Genomic DNA, 12,004 nt, shown 5'->3' on the forward strand with positions numbered 1-12,004 from the left:
AAAAAAAAAAAAAAAAAAAGCCTTGGAAGCAACCACTGAGACTGTAGTGCTAAGCTCCAAAATCCCCCAAAAGGGGACTAAAAGCCTAATACAAAATATTCCAACTTGTTAGGACAAAGTGAGCTACTATCACCAAATCTTGATTTTCACCTCTCCAAGTGAAGTATCACCAGTGACCGTGGTACCAATTTGTTGCATGTGAATTATTAACATTTTATTTCTTAAAACGCCACGGCTTGAAGCTCCGCTTTATTAAAAAATTGGGAATGTCAGATTAGGCAGTTCTGCCTAAAAGCCCAATTTTAAGAATACTGGACTTTATTCCAGTTTGAACTTATTCAGGGCTTATTTCCCAGGAACCCGAGCGGCCAGCCCCTCCTACAACCCCGCCTCCTTCTTAGCATAAACTTGTTTACTTCTCTCAGATCCTCTACTCCAAATGTCGGGCCTAAAAGACCTTTTCAGTCCACTAAAAGAAAAATGGCTGAAATCCCCGAGATGCAATTTCCTGAGTGGCAAGAAAAGCTCATGGTTAAAAGGCCCCACTTCCACTGCCTCACAAACGTTGGACAAAAAATGAATGGCTCTTTGAGGTGCCGATTACTCCGTCTGGCTCATAACATCTTTTCGTCTGCACGCCCAAGTTTCTAGAGTGCTTTTACGGTTACCCCGAAGGGCTCCTAACACACTAGAATTCACTAAGCTGCTTCTCTCACACCTCCGCTCCCACCCTGAGAAACAAGACCCCAGATTTCTGGGCCCCCAAACGTTGATCTTCACGATGCTGTGAAGCGCAGGTCTCTGAAAACCCTGAGCTCTCAAGCAAACCACTTCTCCCACTCCCTAAGCGTGTAACAAAAATATGGTGCCTAGCCTCGGATCTACAAAGGCCTTTCACGCAAAACCTGCTCAGATACTCACTGCCCGTTCCCGTCGCCATCTTGGCCCCGAAGTCTCCAACCCTGAGGAGAGACGGTCTGGTAGGGCCGAAACTCTGGAATTCTGGGAAGTAGAGTACCGGCGTTGGTTCGCGGTGCCTCCTGGGAAATGTCGTTTTTTCCCCTAAGACAAAGCAAGCACTCTAAACCAGTTATCTTGTGCACTCCTTTTAAGATTTTTGCTAAGGAAGGACAGGGGTTGGCGGCTGAGGCCTCAAGATTTCCTTTAGGGTTCTTAGGTAAGAAATGTCTAAGGTTCAAGAAAAAGGGTTAAGCTGGAAGACTCCCAAGCGAAATAACTCCTAACCCGCGACAGTTGGTAACCCGGACCCACATTGGATCTGAGAGGTCAAGCGGATGCAAACTACTGGAATTCCAGTCAGACCCGCCCCTTTTCCTTACGCGGATTGGTAGCTGCAGACTTCCCTATCTCATTGGCCGAACGAATGCAGCGCTTAATTTAAAATATTGTATCGGTAACAAAGCTGCACCTCGTGGGCGGAGTTGTGCTCTCCGGCTGCGAAAGTCCAGGTTCGGCGACTAGGTGTGAGTGAGCCGGTACCCGAGGAGGAGCAAGTGGCACGTCTTCGGGTGAGTGTGCGGCCGTGCTGGAGCCCGGGTTACCAGCTCTTGCCCACGCGGAATAGGCTTTAAGAAATCGGAACTGCAGCCATCTGTTTTTCTCTTAATGCTGCATCTCTGTTCTCACGGTGGTCCTTGGGTTGAGGTTAGAGAAGGAGCCGAGGGATCCTGACACCACCTCCACAGCACCGGCTGGCGAGGTGCCCTACTTTAGGCCTGGCGTTCTGCTTTTGGAGCCCGATTTCTGTGGACTTCTGTTCGCGTTCAGAAATGCAACCTCAAACTTCTCTCAATTGTTCATTAAGTGAACTTCTCTCATTCCCTTTGCCAATAATTAGAGGGGAAAGGAAGTAGGGAGCGGGACCCGGTGTCCTGGGGCAAGGGACTTATTACCTAAAATTCGCGGCCCCTTCTGTCCCTAAAGGTTCTTCTCCCTGCCCACTTTTTGGTCTCTTTTTAGACCTAGGCTGCCCCTGCCGTCATGTCGCAAGGGATCCTTTCTCCGCCAACGGGCTTGCTGTCCGATGACGATGTCGTAGTCTCTCCCATGTTTGAGTCCACAGCTGCAGATTTGGGGTCTGTGGTACGCAAGAACCTGCTGTCAGACTGCTCTGTCATCTCTACCTCCCTAGAGGACAAGCAGCAGGTAAAGGAACTGGGGAGTGGCTGGGGCAGAAAGTGACATCCTCAGGTCAATAGTTGTCCATACACGGTAGTATGAGGTCAAAGACTAGCAATCCTGAAGGTCTGAGAGATCAATTCAAAATTAGGGGCATGTAGGACAAAATGGCTACGAAAAGAAAAAAAAATTAAGGGCATGACAAGTAAAAAAAAATTAAGAGTTGTGTGTCCAGAAGAACTATTATTTGCATTGCATTAATGAAATACCCTCAAGTGCATGCTCTCAGTTAATCTCTCAGGGAATAATAGTTATCTCTCTTTGCCTTGAGGCCCAGTTGTGCTAAATAATTTGCACAAGGTCATATAGGCATTATGTAAGTGGAATGTATGTTCAGGTTTTGAGTATCACCATAGCTTCAATTTGTTGTAGCTTTCCTGCTAGGCCAGGGTTTCTCCATCACAGCATTGTTGACATTTGGGGCTAGACAGTTCTTGTAGGGATCTGTCCTGTCTATTGTAAGATGTTTAACAGCATTCCTGACATCTACCCACTAGATGTCAGTAGTGCCTTCCCATTGGTGACAATCAAAAAATGTCTTCAGGCACTTCAGGCATTGCTTAAATGGCCTTTGGAGTGGAAATGACCCTGGTTGAGAAACACTGTACTAGGTCCTATGCTAAACATTAACATACATTGTCACATTTTGTGCTTTTATAGAGTTTCTCTTAGAGACTTAAAAAGTTCCATGACAGCATGGTCCTTGATGATGTCTCTCACTATGGACTATCAGAGCTTCTCAGTTCCTAGGCCATAGTAGACACTCTAAATATCTGCGGTTTTTTTTTTTTGTTTTTTGGGTTTTTTTGTTTGTTTGCTTGTTTGTTTGTTTTTGAGATGGAATGTCGCTCTGTCGCCCAGGCTGGAGTGCAGTGGCACAATCTCTGCTCACTGCAACCTCCGCCTCCCGGGTTCAAGTAGTTCTCCCTCCCTCAGCCTCCTCAGTAGCTGGGATTACAGGCACCCCCCACCAAGCCCAGCTAATTTTTGTATTTTTAGTAGAGACAGGGTTTTGCTGTGTTGGCCAGGCTGGTCTGGAACGCCTGACCTCAGGTGATCCGCCACCCTCAGCCTCCCAAAGTGCTGGGATTACAGGCGTGAGCCACTGTGCCCAGCGTCTAAGTATCTGCTGAATTAATGACATGGGTGCTATTATTAACTCCATTCTACAGATGAGGAAATTGAGGCAAAGACTTTCAAGAACTCATAGTTCAAGGTCTCATAGTTACTAAGTGATGGAATTGGGACTCAAATTCAAGTGTGTTTGCCTCTGCTTTGCTTTAATATCACATACAAATTTTCATACCAGTCAATAAATTCTAACTCAGATCATTGGTGTGGCAAGCCAGGTTTGCAGGATAATGATGAGACAGGGAAGGGTGACAAAGTAGTAAAAATGTCCATGTGGGTTGGAATGATTGTGGAACCAAAGAGTAGCTGCACAGAGATATTTGAGGTGAAATGGGGTACTGTTATCATGGTTCCTAGAAACTACTGTTTGCCCATTTGCTGCTGAAATTAATCTGTGGTTCTGGGCTGGAATTCTGCCACAGGTTCCATCTGAGGACAGTACGGAGAAGGTGAAAGTATACTTGAGGGTTAGGCCCTTGTTACCTTCAGAGCTGGAGCGACAGGAAGATCAGGTAAGTGTCTGAGAAGGGAGGATTTAAGGTGAAATGATGCAGTACAAAAGATTCCGAGGAATGCCTTTTGTGACAACTGTATTTTCTCCCTTCTTAGGGTTGTGTCCGTATTGACAATGTGGAGACCCTTGTTCTACAAGCACCCAAGGACTCTTTTGCCCTGAAGAGCAATGAGCGGGGAATTGGCCAAGCCACCCACAGGTTCACCTTTTCCCAGGTATGAAGGGTACTGGTTTGTGAACAAAGGACCAACATGTAAGGGCAACTTTATTCCCTCTCTAGAGGGAAAGCTTCTCTACCTGACTGTGAGTTCCTTGTATATGCACACCTACAATTTTGAGGGCCCTAGTTATGTGTTAGTCGATGTGTCAAGCAACATATGTATATCAATTCTGAAAAATTCTATTGCTATTATCATTATTTCCTTATTTTCCTCACAAGGATAGTGTGGCTCAATGAATGTAATATTGCTGAAGCCATGTAGCTAGTCACTGGTAGAGTTAGGACCTGAGTCTAGATCCATGTATCTCCAAAGCCCACGCTTGTGGGCCATTATATTACCCCATTGTGTGTGCAGCATCAGGCCTAGGGCATAGCATTCCTTAAGTGTTTGTTGATTTGGTTGAAAGATGGACTAGCAGAGAGTGCTTGAGTCCTCAATGTTTAGGGAACAGCTGGCAGGAAGAAGCTGCTTGAGTGGTCTCCAGAGCCAACCACTCAAGAAGGAATATATCTGCTGGCTCTGCACAGGAGGCAAGTGGGAGATGAAGGATAGGCCTCTAAAAAACTGGGTCTCTCTCTAGATCTTTGGGCCAGAAGTGGGACAAGCATCCTTCTTCAACCTAACTGTGAAGGAGATGGTAAAGGATGTACTCAAAGGGCAGAACTGGCTTATCTATACATATGGAGTCACTAACTCAGGGAAAACCCACACAATTCAAGGTGAGTAGTAAGACTTCACAGGATTCCTGATTGGCTGGTAATGGTATTATTTTTACCTTTTGAGACTCTGAGTTAGGGGAAGAAGGGCACTTGCCTCAGCTGTCCATCATATGCCTCCAGGTACCATCAAGGATGGAGGGATTCTCCCCCGGTCCTTGGTGCTGATCTTCAATAGCCTCCAAGGCCAGCTTCATCCAACACCTGATCTAAAGCCCTTGCTCTCCAATGAGGTAATCTGGCTAGACAGCAAGCAGATCCGACAGGAGGAAATGAAGAAGCTGTCCCTGCTAAATGGAGGCCTCCAAGAGGTAAAGCATTGATATCCATGGCAGTGGGGGCAGGGGGTACAAATCTCGGGGAAGTTTTGTGCTTACCTTCTCCCTGTGCCCCTCCAGGAGGAGCTGTCCACTTCCTTGAAGAGGAGTGTCTACATTGAAAGTCGGATAGGTACCAGCACCAGCTTTGACAGTGGCATTGCTGGGCTCTCTTCTATCAGTCAATGTACCAGCAGTAGCCAGCTGGATGGTATGTACCATGACTGGGCTCTGCCAAGAAATAGTAGGAACTCACTCCCTGTTCCTGATAGCTGCCAGGAGTACAGACCAGAGGTTGCAATCTGAGGTGTGCCTTCCAAAGCCCCTGCAGGCCAAAAGAGAGATGAACTGCTCTAGATTGATGCCCTATACATTGGCTTCTTCCCCAGAAACAAGTCACCGATGGGCACAGCCAGACACTGCCCCAGTACCTGTCCCGGCAGACATTCGCTTCTCCGTCTGGGTCTCGTTCTTTGAGATCTACAACGAACTGCTTTATGACCTATTAGAACCACCTAGCCAACAGCGCAAGAGGCAGACTTTGCGGCTATGCGAGGATCAAAATGGCAATCCCTATGTGAAAGGTAAAGGAACATGGGGGAAGCTGGCATGAACGCTGGAGGGCAACTGGGGAGAGACTGGCAAGAATTGGATGTTCCCATCTTACACCCCTCTCCTTTGGCCCCAGATCTCAACTGGATTCATGTGCAAGATGCTGAGGAGGCCTGGAAGCTCCTGAAAGTGGGTCGTAAGAACCAGAGCTTTGCCAGCACCCACCTCAACCAGAATTCCAGCCGCAGGTGAGTAGATTGTAAGAATAAACTCTTCACTGTGTTCCAGGAAACATTAGTCCTCTGCCTGGTTATGGAAGATGTGCAATGACTTTTTGTTTTTCTTAACTTCCAGTCACAGCATCTTCTCAATCAGGATCCTACACCTTCAGGGGGAAGGAGATATAGTCCCCAAGATCAGCGAGTAAGTTTTTCCATTTAGAAATGTGGGCTTCTTGGCCATACATGATAGTTGAGAAAGCATGGAGGAGATCCTTAGGGGAACTACTTGTTCTCCTTCTTTGGGTACAGAGATTCTTGGTGGGCCATCCCCTTTCCAGAATTACAAAAAGGGCCAGAAGGCTCAACATGTGAGGCCCTTATGTCAGATCCTGTGCATCATTCTAGGCTGTCACTCTGTGATCTGGCTGGCTCAGAACGCTGCAAAGATCAGAAGAGTGGTGAACGGTTGAAGGAAGCAGGAAACATTAACACCTCTCTGCACACCCTGGGCCGCTGTATTGCTGCCCTTCGTCAAAATCAGCAGAACCGGTGAGCTTTTGACTATAAGCCCTGGGCTCAGAAATTTGCTAAGAGACTTCCTGGTCACCAGTGGGGATGGTGCTAGGATACCCAAAGGACTGGTGTTCTGCTCACAGCTCTATTATCTCTGATTCTCTGCCAGGTCAAAGCAGAACCTGGTTCCCTTCCGTGACAGCAAGTTGACTCGAGTGTTCCAAGGTTTCTTCACAGGCCGAGGCCGTTCCTGCATGATTGTCAATGTGAATCCCTGTGCATCTACCTATGATGAAACTCTTCATGTGGCCAAGTTCTCAGCCATTGCTAGCCAGGTGAGAAGCCAGAGGTGTGATGGGTGTGCTCACTTGGAACTAGTAACTCTAAAAAAGCTCCTAGGGACTACTTACGGAGTCAAGTAAGATATCTTTTTTTTCCCTCTAGCTTGTGCATGCCCCACCTATGCAACTGGGATTCCCATCCCTGCACTCGTTCATCAAGGAACATAGTCTTCAGGCACCCCCCAGCTTAGAGAAAGGAGCTAAGGCAGACGCAGGCCTTGATGATGACATTGAAAATGAAACTGACATCTCCATGTATGGCAAAGAGGTGAGAATACAAGAAAGCTTTAGTGTAGCAGCTTAGTAGCTACACATTTTTCCATAGTGCCTTCCAGGTGGGCTTGTGCCTTTTGAGGGCATGAGCATCTGATGACCTCTGACTTGTGTGTCTCTCCTAGGAGCTCCTGCAAGTAGTGGAAGCCATGAAGACACTGCTTTTGAAGGAACGACAGGAAAAGCTGCAGCTGGAGATGCATCTCCGAGATGAAATTTGCAATGAGATGGTAGAACAGATGCAACAGCGGGAACAGTGGTGCAGGTACTAGCTGAGTGACCCCTCTTGCTCTGTCACCTGGGACAGAGGGTGGGAAGTAAGGAGTTAGGTGGAGTTGTGCCTCAAGATCTGTTTCCCAAGTTCACTCCTCGGAACCTTCACTTACTTCTCTTTTCTCCTCTGTTTCTGACAGTGAACATTTGGACACCCAAAAGGAACTATTAGAGGAAATGTATGAAGAAAAACTAAATATCCTCAAGGAGTCACTGACAAGTTTTTACCAAGAAGAGATTCAGGTGAGTTGCCCTGAGCCAGCTCCAATTAGCTGCTCAGATTTCCATCACTAGCTTGCCTGAAGTAAAGCGATTTTATAAACTACTCCAGTAAGGGCAGGAATATAGAACTCCCTTTTCTCTATTACCCATAGTGCTTTGGGTTCAACCTATGTTTGGTGAATTAAGGGTTTAGTTGGCCAGGAAATCGTATTAAGTGCTAACAAAAGGTTTTCAAGGGATCAGTGTCACAAGTGCTTTGTTTGTTCAGTCATCTGTCTTGGCAGTATTTTTCTGGCTCTGCAAAGAATTGTGCTCTCTGCTTCCCTCTTAGGAGCGGGATGAAAAGATTGAAGAGCTAGAAGCTCTCTTGCAGGAAGCCAGACAACAGTCAGTGGCCCATCAGCAATCAGGGTCTGAATTGTCCCTACGGCGGTCACAAAGGTTGGCAGCTTCTGCCTCCACCCAGCAGCTTCAGGAGGTTAAAGCTAAATTACACCAGTGCAAAGCAGAGCTAAACTCCACCACTGAAGGTGAGGAAAGAGACAGGCAGGAAACAACAGTGGTTCAGGGAAGAGCTGTTACTCAAACCCAGGCCCTCTAACTCCTGCTGTAACATAATTTCCTAAATTGCAAGCTACATCCCCCTGACATTTCAATCTAGGATGCACATAGCCTCACTTTTTATATTTGCTGCAAGCTACTGTTAGTTAAAGAGGTTAGTCCAAGGCTAAAACACCCCCCACATATTTTAAATTTCCTGTTTCCTTCCCTCAGAGTTGCATAAGTATCAGAAAATGTTAGAACCACCACCCTCAGCCAAGCCCTTCACCATTGATGTGGACAAGAAGTTAGAAGAGGGCCAGAAGGTAATTACATTTCTCTGTTTACCAAACTCTTACCTAAGGTAATTTCCCACATGCAACACTCTATCACCGGTTCATGTGAAGACAAGATGTTCGTTGTGCACAGTTCGGGAAAGTGGCTATTTCACTCAGCTGACTAGCCTTTCTAATTTTACTTCTCTTCAAATGGCTACCTGACCCCTCCAGATCATTATCCTGGTTGCTCTTGGCTACAATATGATTCCTACTTCCCCTTTTTCAGAATATAAGGTTGTTGCGGACAGAGCTTCAGAAACTTGGTGAGTCTCTCCAATCAGCAGAGAGAGCTTGTTGCCATAGCACTGGGGCAGGAAAACTTCGTCAAGCCTTGACCACTTGTGATGACATCTTAATCAAACAGGTTAGGGCAAATTATATACCCACTTCTCTCCTCCCAGCCCACTCCAATGTATATGTGAGAAAGGAAAGAGGACCAGAAGAAAAAGGTAAAGATTTTTAGGCTGAATTTATAGTAAGAGCAATATATTTGCAAAGTAAAAACAACTATTCTTTGTTAAGCATTTACTAAGTAGCAGGCACTGTGCTAAGTAATTTATAGGCATTTTCTGTCACAGTCACCTTACGGAAGTAGTTACTGTCATATTTCATCTAAAATGCTACTGATTATAAGAAACCATTATTTTATGTACTACTAAGAAAAAAGTAACAATTTAGCTATGACATTTCTCATCAGTAAGATGCATCCAGGCCGGGCGCGGTGGCTCAAGCCTGTAATCCCAGCACTTTGGGAGGCCGAGGCGGGTGGATCACGAGGTCAGGAGATCGAGACCATCCTGGCTAACACAGTGAAACCCCGTCCTTACTAAAAATACAAAAAAAAAAAAAAAAATTTAGCCTGGCATGGTGGCGGGTGCCTGTAGTCCCAGCTACTCGGGAGGCTGAGGCAGCAGAATGGTGTGAACCCAGGAGGCAGAGCTTGCAGTGAGCCGAAATTGCCCCACTGCACTCCAGCCTGGGTGACAGAGCGAGACTCTGTCTCAACAAACAAACATATGTTAGGAGGTAAAAAGGTAACACAAAATTCTGGGAATAAGAATGAAGTCTGGACCCTGAGCTCAGAATGATCCATAGCATCTATTGTGCAAATATATTACAGCAGATATTATAGCATATTACCTCCTGCTGCACATACATGCACAGGCCTGAAACTCTCCAAGAGCACCATAAGAATGATTCCCTTTACCTCATCTAGATAAAGGCTGAAAAAAATGTATTCTGTTGCAGATGGGAGGGAAAAAAATAGACAATTACATTGAAAATTTATTAAAACAGACCAGCTTAAAGTGAGTTTATTCTTGTCTGTATAATCACAAATGTTATTTCCAAATGTCCGTGAAATTATCTATAATCCTAACACCTTGCTTTGCTTTGGTAGGAGTATAGCTAACAATATAGCCATCTTTTGCCCTCAGTAAGGGCTATCAGCAGTTCCAAGCTCTGTGAGATTCTTTTTGCCCTTCTTTTATTCAACTCTAGTAAATTACTTCCAATTTGAAAGCTTTTAGAAGACCCCCAAAACTGTTTTGGAAGATTGTCTCTCTAGAGTAAGTACAAATGGATAGCTCTATTCCATTTAAACCTAATCTCTGACATCAGAATAGGGATCATGCTCAGCAAATCCAAGAGCAAGGTCATTTGTATCCATTGCTCTGACTTCTTCCTAGGGTACTCAGTGCCCTACTGCTAGCTGAGTGTAGAGCGGCAGACTTTCCTCCTTTCTTTCACTCTCAGCAGCACTGAAACTGTTCCTGTAGCATTGCCTGTGCTAAAGTGCTATAAAAGCGACTTTCTTGGGGGCAAAAAAAAATTTTTTTCAGAGAAGAAGGCCAAGATCTATAGCCACTCTCTGGACATAAGTGAGATAGAAGTACTTCTAACTGGCAAGATAATGTCTGTTCCTGCCAGCATTCTGTCAGTTGGCCTCTGAAGGTAATTATACAAGCTGTCCCTATGGAGCTGTTGCCATCTGTAGAAACAAGAAGAGCTGAGGTCCTTGGAACAGACGTGCTGTTCTTTACATGGAGGTAAGGCTTAATTAAGATGGGTCTAACAATGTGCTGGCTTGACAGTAGCCAACTATGGCGTGACAGAAGACAAGTTGAGTGGAGAAACTCTGCGTGTGGGGGTGTTGTTAGCAGAGAGTGAAGCAGGCAGGAAAAAGGGAGCAGGCACCTCGGTGGTAGGAGTCTCGCCTTGGTTCCGAAGCTGTAGGATTTGCCGGAGTAAGGCCTTACCTTCTTCCCGGGTCTGCAACAAAGTCAGGCAAATGTTTCAAAACATGTCCAAGGCTAGTCTCAAAAACAAGTTATTAAGATGCTGATATACAAGTTCCACAGATCAAGGCAGGCAGGTAAGCTTGCTTGTTTTTTTTTTGAGATGGGGTCTCACTGTGTCACCCAGGCTACACTGCAGTGGTGTGATCAAGGCTCACTGCAGCTTCGACCTCCCAGGCTCAAGTGATCCTCTCACCTCAGCCTCCCAAGTAGCCGGGACCACAGGCATGCACCACCAAACCTGGTGAAATTTATTTTTTGTAGAGACAAGGTCTCCCTTTTTTGTCCAGGCTCATCTTGAACTCCTGGGCACAAGCAATCCTCCTGCCTCAGCCTCCCAAAGTGTTGGGATTATAGGCGTGAGCCACTGCGCCTGGCCAAGGTAGGCTTTCCCTTAAGTATCTTATGTTCTAGCCTAAAATTCAAACCTTTTATTAAAGAACTGATACTCACATCATTGAATGCACAACACTTTTGTGCACAAGTTGAAGCTTCATCCCACAGTTTGCACTTAAAATAGTACTGGGCCAGATAGCGAAAAGCAGTGCTTTCCTCTAAGTGTTCTACTATTTCCTAGAAAGAGAAAGCAAAATGACTGAGGTGACAGTAATAATATCAGCAATACAATTCTCACGCTATGATACATACCCCACAGGAATAGATATCTTGGATATATTTGATGTAACACTGGGCAGCCTGTTCTGACTCAGTCAACTGTTCATGAAGCCTACAAAAGAAACTGGTCTTTAAGTACCAATGAAATCCCAAAGCAACTTAGTGATTAAAAAAAGTAAAAGTACGGCCAAAAAAAACAATACATAGGTAAGTATCAATTTTAACATAAATGACACTCTTGGAACTAGAATAGTATTAGATGTGATAGTTACTGTTATCAAAGCTTAGAATAATTACTCTGCTAATGATGGAAGGAGAGTTAGTAAACAGTAATACCTAAGCTAGATAATACATCCTTGCAAAAATTATCTAGTAATACCCAGAGTAAGGTGGCTCGTGCCTGTAATCCCAGTACTTTGGGAGGCCAAGGAGAGCAGATCACTTGAGGTCAGGAGTTCGAGACCAGCATGGTCAACAAGGTGAAACCTCATCTCTACTAAAAATACAAAAATTAGCCAGGCGTTGTGACACATGCCTGTAATCCCACCTACTCAGGAGGCTGGAGCACGAGAATTGCTTGAAGTCGGGAGGTGGAGGTTGCAGTGAGCCAAGATCACACCACTACACTCCAGCCTGGACCACAGAGCGTGACTCTGACTCAAAAAAAAAAAAAAAAAAGTAGATCGGTGTAAACAGTGGGTATTTTATACACTATACAAGT

The 12,004-nt window shown here is 45.5% G+C and overlaps 2 protein-coding genes across 3 annotated transcripts in view; one reads left to right on the forward strand and one right to left on the reverse strand.

Annotated features, from left to right (window-relative positions):
* The first annotated feature begins 1,047 nt into the window (after window positions 1–1,047).
* The window catches only part of KIF20A (kinesin family member 20A), a 13,787-nt gene continuing 2,830 nt past the window's right edge, over window positions 1,048–12,004 (forward strand). Inside the window, exons 1-19 of one of the 2 annotated variants that reach the window (XM_011969178.1) lie at window positions 1,048–1,529; window positions 1,981–2,166; window positions 3,753–3,779; window positions 3,834–3,842; window positions 3,940–4,059; window positions 4,646–4,784; window positions 4,905–5,092; window positions 5,180–5,309; window positions 5,488–5,682; window positions 5,787–5,898; window positions 6,005–6,073; window positions 6,277–6,420; window positions 6,554–6,719; window positions 6,829–6,993; window positions 7,124–7,263; window positions 7,412–7,514; window positions 7,825–8,023; window positions 8,268–8,359; window positions 8,598–8,735. In XM_011969178.1, coding sequence (XP_011824568.1) covers window positions 2,002–2,166; window positions 3,753–3,779; window positions 3,834–3,842; window positions 3,940–4,059; window positions 4,646–4,784; window positions 4,905–5,092; window positions 5,180–5,309; window positions 5,488–5,682; window positions 5,787–5,898; window positions 6,005–6,073; window positions 6,277–6,420; window positions 6,554–6,719; window positions 6,829–6,993; window positions 7,124–7,263; window positions 7,412–7,514; window positions 7,825–8,023; window positions 8,268–8,359; window positions 8,598–8,735 — 2,301 coding nt within the window. In that variant the 5' untranslated portion in view covers window positions 1,048–1,529; window positions 1,981–2,001. Of the gene's footprint in view, window positions 1,530–1,980; window positions 2,167–3,752; window positions 3,843–3,939; window positions 4,060–4,645; window positions 4,785–4,904; window positions 5,093–5,179; window positions 5,310–5,487; window positions 5,683–5,786; window positions 5,899–6,004; window positions 6,074–6,276; window positions 6,421–6,553; window positions 6,720–6,828; window positions 6,994–7,123; window positions 7,264–7,411; window positions 7,515–7,824; window positions 8,024–8,267; window positions 8,360–8,597; window positions 8,736–12,004 lie in introns of both variants that reach the window. The other variant, XM_011969177.1, reaches the window with a different exon arrangement.
* Window positions 9,391–12,004, reverse strand: part of LOC105531290 (cell division cycle protein 23 homolog) — a 10,150-nt gene continuing 7,536 nt past the window's right edge. Inside the window, exons 3-5 of the mRNA XM_011969176.1 lie at window positions 11,317–11,395; window positions 11,122–11,241; window positions 9,391–10,642 (exon numbers count right to left, since the gene is read on the reverse strand). Of these exons, the coding sequence (XP_011824566.1) occupies window positions 10,472–10,642; window positions 11,122–11,241; window positions 11,317–11,395 (370 nt within the window). The 3' untranslated portion in view covers window positions 9,391–10,471. The remainder of the gene's footprint in view (window positions 10,643–11,121; window positions 11,242–11,316; window positions 11,396–12,004) is intronic.

Source organism: Mandrillus leucophaeus, unplaced genomic scaffold (assembly GCF_000951045.1).
Source record: "Mandrillus leucophaeus isolate KB7577 unplaced genomic scaffold, Mleu.le_1.0 Scaffold88, whole genome shotgun sequence".
NCBI lineage: Eukaryota > Metazoa > Chordata > Mammalia > Primates > Cercopithecidae > Mandrillus > Mandrillus leucophaeus.